This window comes from Physcomitrium patens, chromosome 8, assembly GCF_059467195.1.
Source record: "Physcomitrium patens ecotype Gransden chromosome 8, ASM5946719v1, whole genome shotgun sequence".
Classification (NCBI taxonomy): Eukaryota; Viridiplantae; Streptophyta; class Bryopsida; order Funariales; family Funariaceae; genus Physcomitrium; species Physcomitrium patens.
This window is the reverse complement of record NC_143417.1, coordinates 401,314-404,532: the sequence shown is the minus strand read 5'-3', so window position 1 is coordinate 404,532 and position 3,219 is coordinate 401,314. Positions and strand designations below refer to the sequence as shown.

At 49.0% G+C, this 3,219-nt stretch overlaps 1 protein-coding gene across 2 annotated transcripts; it reads left to right on the top strand.

The window, feature by feature from the left end:
- On the top strand, positions 1 to 3,219 carry LOC112286054 (uncharacterized). 2 transcript variants are annotated; one of them, XM_090252265.1, is made up of 3 exons: positions 1 to 1,421; positions 1,751 to 1,933; positions 2,093 to 3,219. In XM_090252265.1, exons 1-3 carry the CDS (start codon positions 90 to 92, stop codon positions 2,942 to 2,944), a joined length of 2,367 nt encoding a protein of 788 aa, XP_090108391.1. In that variant the 5' UTR covers positions 1 to 89; the 3' UTR covers positions 2,945 to 3,219. The 2 variants fall into 2 exon arrangements, with proteins under 2 accessions (XP_090108391.1, XP_024383351.1); XM_024527583.3 differs by having other exon boundaries at positions 3 to 1,421; positions 1,754 to 1,933.

Here is a 3,219-nt window from a genome sequence, read left to right as displayed (position 1 = left end):
GCGGTGCGCGGTGGCGGTGCGTCGACTCCGGCTGCCATGGAGTGAGTTAGTGATGTTGCTCTCTGGGCTGCCTCATGGCATGACATGGCATGGGGGGACGCCTCACGGATCCTCGTAGTAGCTTCTCTCCTTGCGCCTCCTCCTCCTCCTCCTCCTCTTGTGTCATTTTCCCTTGCTCTCCCCCATGCATGGCTTCCTCCGACGTCCCTCCTCCCGCCTCCGCTGCACTCCGCGATGATGATGACCCTCCTGTCGCCACCCACCTCGCGCCCTTGCAATCATCCCCCACCTCGCTCCCTGACATGGGCCGCCAGAGCGCTTCGCCTGGGCTCACGGCAGCTCAACCAGACGTGCTCTCGTTTGGGTCTTCCTCTTTAGTGTGGCCTTCCGTGTCAGATTCTGATGATGAAGGTGAAGGAAACCAGGATGCAAGTGTTGCAGGAAGCCGGGTCATGTATCCTGAGGTTTGTGGCGATTCCGATGCGGAATCGTGTCGTCTAGCAGGTATGTTTTTTGAAGATGTGAAAGCCGGAGACAAAGAGCGGGAAATTTTGGAAGAAGATGTGGGGGATTGTGCTCCTGTTGAAGTTTATGACGTTGTGGAAGATGCCCTGGATGAGGATGTTTTAGAAAAGTTGAGGACAGATTCTCGCGAACAAGACCGATTTCTTGATGAAGTCGGTTCCATGCTATCTGCCGATGAAGCAAAGATGCTCCGACCAGGCGCAATCCATAATTCGTTTGAGGACGAGTCGAGCTCAGTGACTACATCTAACGTCATTGTTAGGGACGAAGTTCCTGGGCACACGACACAAGGACTATCTGATGACTGGCTGGGAGCCGATGATGCTACAAGCTCATTAAATACTCTCGGAAAGGAAACGAATGACTTGGAGCATGATACTCTTGATTCAACCTCAAATTCACGAGGGATGGGTTCGAAAAGAGTGTACACGTTTCCTAAAAGGCAGGATGAGGTACTTGCTGCAGCAGAGGAAGTGGGGAGTCAGGTTCTTTTGTGGCCAGTTGGGATTGCGATTGAAATTATAGGGTTTCAAGTGAAGCTTATACTGCAGACAGTCTATTTTTCTCTTTGGCTTTGTGGTTTCAGCATATCAGTGATCACATTTCCGTTTCGCGCAGCCATGAAGGCGACAAGCGTAACCTCGGCTACCGTCGTTGACATGTACACCCTTGCTACACAAGTACGACCCATGGTAAAGGAAAATATTGCCCAAGCAGGACCTATGCTGAAGCAGACAACGAAGAGATGTGGATTCGGATGTCTCGCAGCAGTTTATGTCATGTTTATGTTAGGGTTCCTCCTCGTTCCGGCCGTTCTTCTCGATATCATTGTTATGCACGGGCTTGTGGACGAACCGGTGGAGTTTCGCCAGATCCTGCATTTCGACTACAGGGAGGTAACGGCATTGCTAACCATTCCATGTGAAATATTCATTTACAGTACGGATGTTCACTCACGATCCTGTGATAGGGGTGAGTATTGGAAGGGAAGGCACCAATAACGTTCTAAAGAATCAAAGACGAGTACACTCGAGTTTAGCTTTGAATGGCCTGGGCAACGGTGTTATGGCAACTCAGCTAGGTTTCGCATAATGCCTCTTTTTGTTCAGCTTTAGAACCAGTTCGCAATCGATCAGCAGCTTTTTAGTATACACAGCACGAATCTCGAAGTTATTGTTGTCCTGTACAACCTTGGCACTTACTAGCGCCCCTGAAATAACTGAAGCAGGAGCATCCAAGCGCAGTCATGTCTCTTCTGCCTCCAACAATTCTCGCTAAAGTTAAAGGCGATGTATACCCTAACAAAGTGCTGCGAGCTCATGCAATACCCCCTTCACACGGCGTGGAGGTCACCATCTTCCTGAGTCTTCCAGAGTCCGACTACAATCAGCAACTTGGAATGTTTCAGGTTTGCATATCGAATTCTCCCTGATGTCGTAAGACTGAAAGTGGTTTTGATAGATGTTTCACGATATCAACTGTAATTGTTGGAGTGTTGATGAGTCGCAAGTGTCAGGAGTAAACATTATAGCTTGTTTGTCACAGTAAGTGTGTTCGTGGTTTACAGGTAAGCGCAGAGTTGCTGACAGTAAGGGGTCAAGTTCTAAAACGAGCAAGCTGGCCTTGCATGTTGCGTTTCCAAAGCTCTCCAATACGGTATGCTAAGCATGTGATCCTTGGGGTTCCTCTAGTGATGGGACTATCGAAGGAGTCGCAGATGCTCGGTCTGCGATTGTTTGAGAATGAGAAGACCCTTTCAGCTCCGGTGGCCATGGTGAGATTTGTATTAGAGCCGAGGGCAGGTTTCCCAAGAGGACATGGGCTACCGGAAGTGTACTCTGCGGAGGCCCAAGTGCAATCAGTGCTACCATGGACAAGGGACCTCCTGCGTAGATGGAAATGGACGTTCTATGTGTGGAATGCTCTCTGTATCTTCATGTTTGAAATTATGGTTGTCCTCTGTTGCTGTCATCAAGTATTGTTACCAACAAGGCTCCTTCAGGCCATCACCGAAGGCTTCAGAGAACCACAAGTAGTCTCTGTAAGAGACACCCCTTCTAAGAGGACGAGCAAGTCTGGTCGCCGTGTTAACTTCTCTGACGAGCTGCCTGTTGCTCGAGCGACACTGGAGCCTTCCAAGGCGCGAGAGCCCCAGTTTAGCAGGCCCGAATCCACCAGCTCACTCACTGGTCCAAGATTGCAACGCCTTCCACGCCAATCCAGTGACAGTGAGGATGCCAGCTCCGAAGCCACCAGCAGCTGGATTGCACCACCGTTGGAAACCTTGGATTATGTGGGTGGCATGGTCGAAGCTGCAGAGGAATCAGTAAAGGATTTAGGGGAGACGGCAGTAGATGGTGCTAGGAGAGGTGTGGGCGCTGCTTTGCACAAAGTCGGAAAGGTTCTGGATCAAAACTAGAGACTCAATTTTGATCACAGGAAATTATGACCAAACAGTGCCTATAAGTAGTATGAAATCGAATTGTATAAACCTAGTGTTTGCAAGAGATCTGTATAGAGTCCTTCATGCCTCTAGTTAGATTTGGATCAGTACAGCAGAAAATGCCGCATGGTTGTGGATAACCAATGTGGAATGCATGATAATTCCACTACCATTTCACGACAAGCTGAATTTTGTGTTTCTTATCAGGACAACCTATCTAACCTGCAACTTGAATATATGCTTTGAGTACA

Bases quoted from the DNA above. Each gene is read 5' to 3' on its own strand.
- LOC112286054 (XM_090252265.1), top strand. From the start codon at position 90: ATGGGGGGACGCCTCACGGATCCTCGTAGTAGCTTCTCTCCTTGCGCC. The intron at 1,422-1,750 runs GTAACGGCATTG...AAATAACTGAAG, and splicing joins TGCATTTCGACTACAGGGAG to CAGGAGCATCCAAGCGCAGT. The intron at 1,934-2,092 runs GTTTGCATATCG...CGTGGTTTACAG, and splicing joins AGCAACTTGGAATGTTTCAG to GTAAGCGCAGAGTTGCTGAC.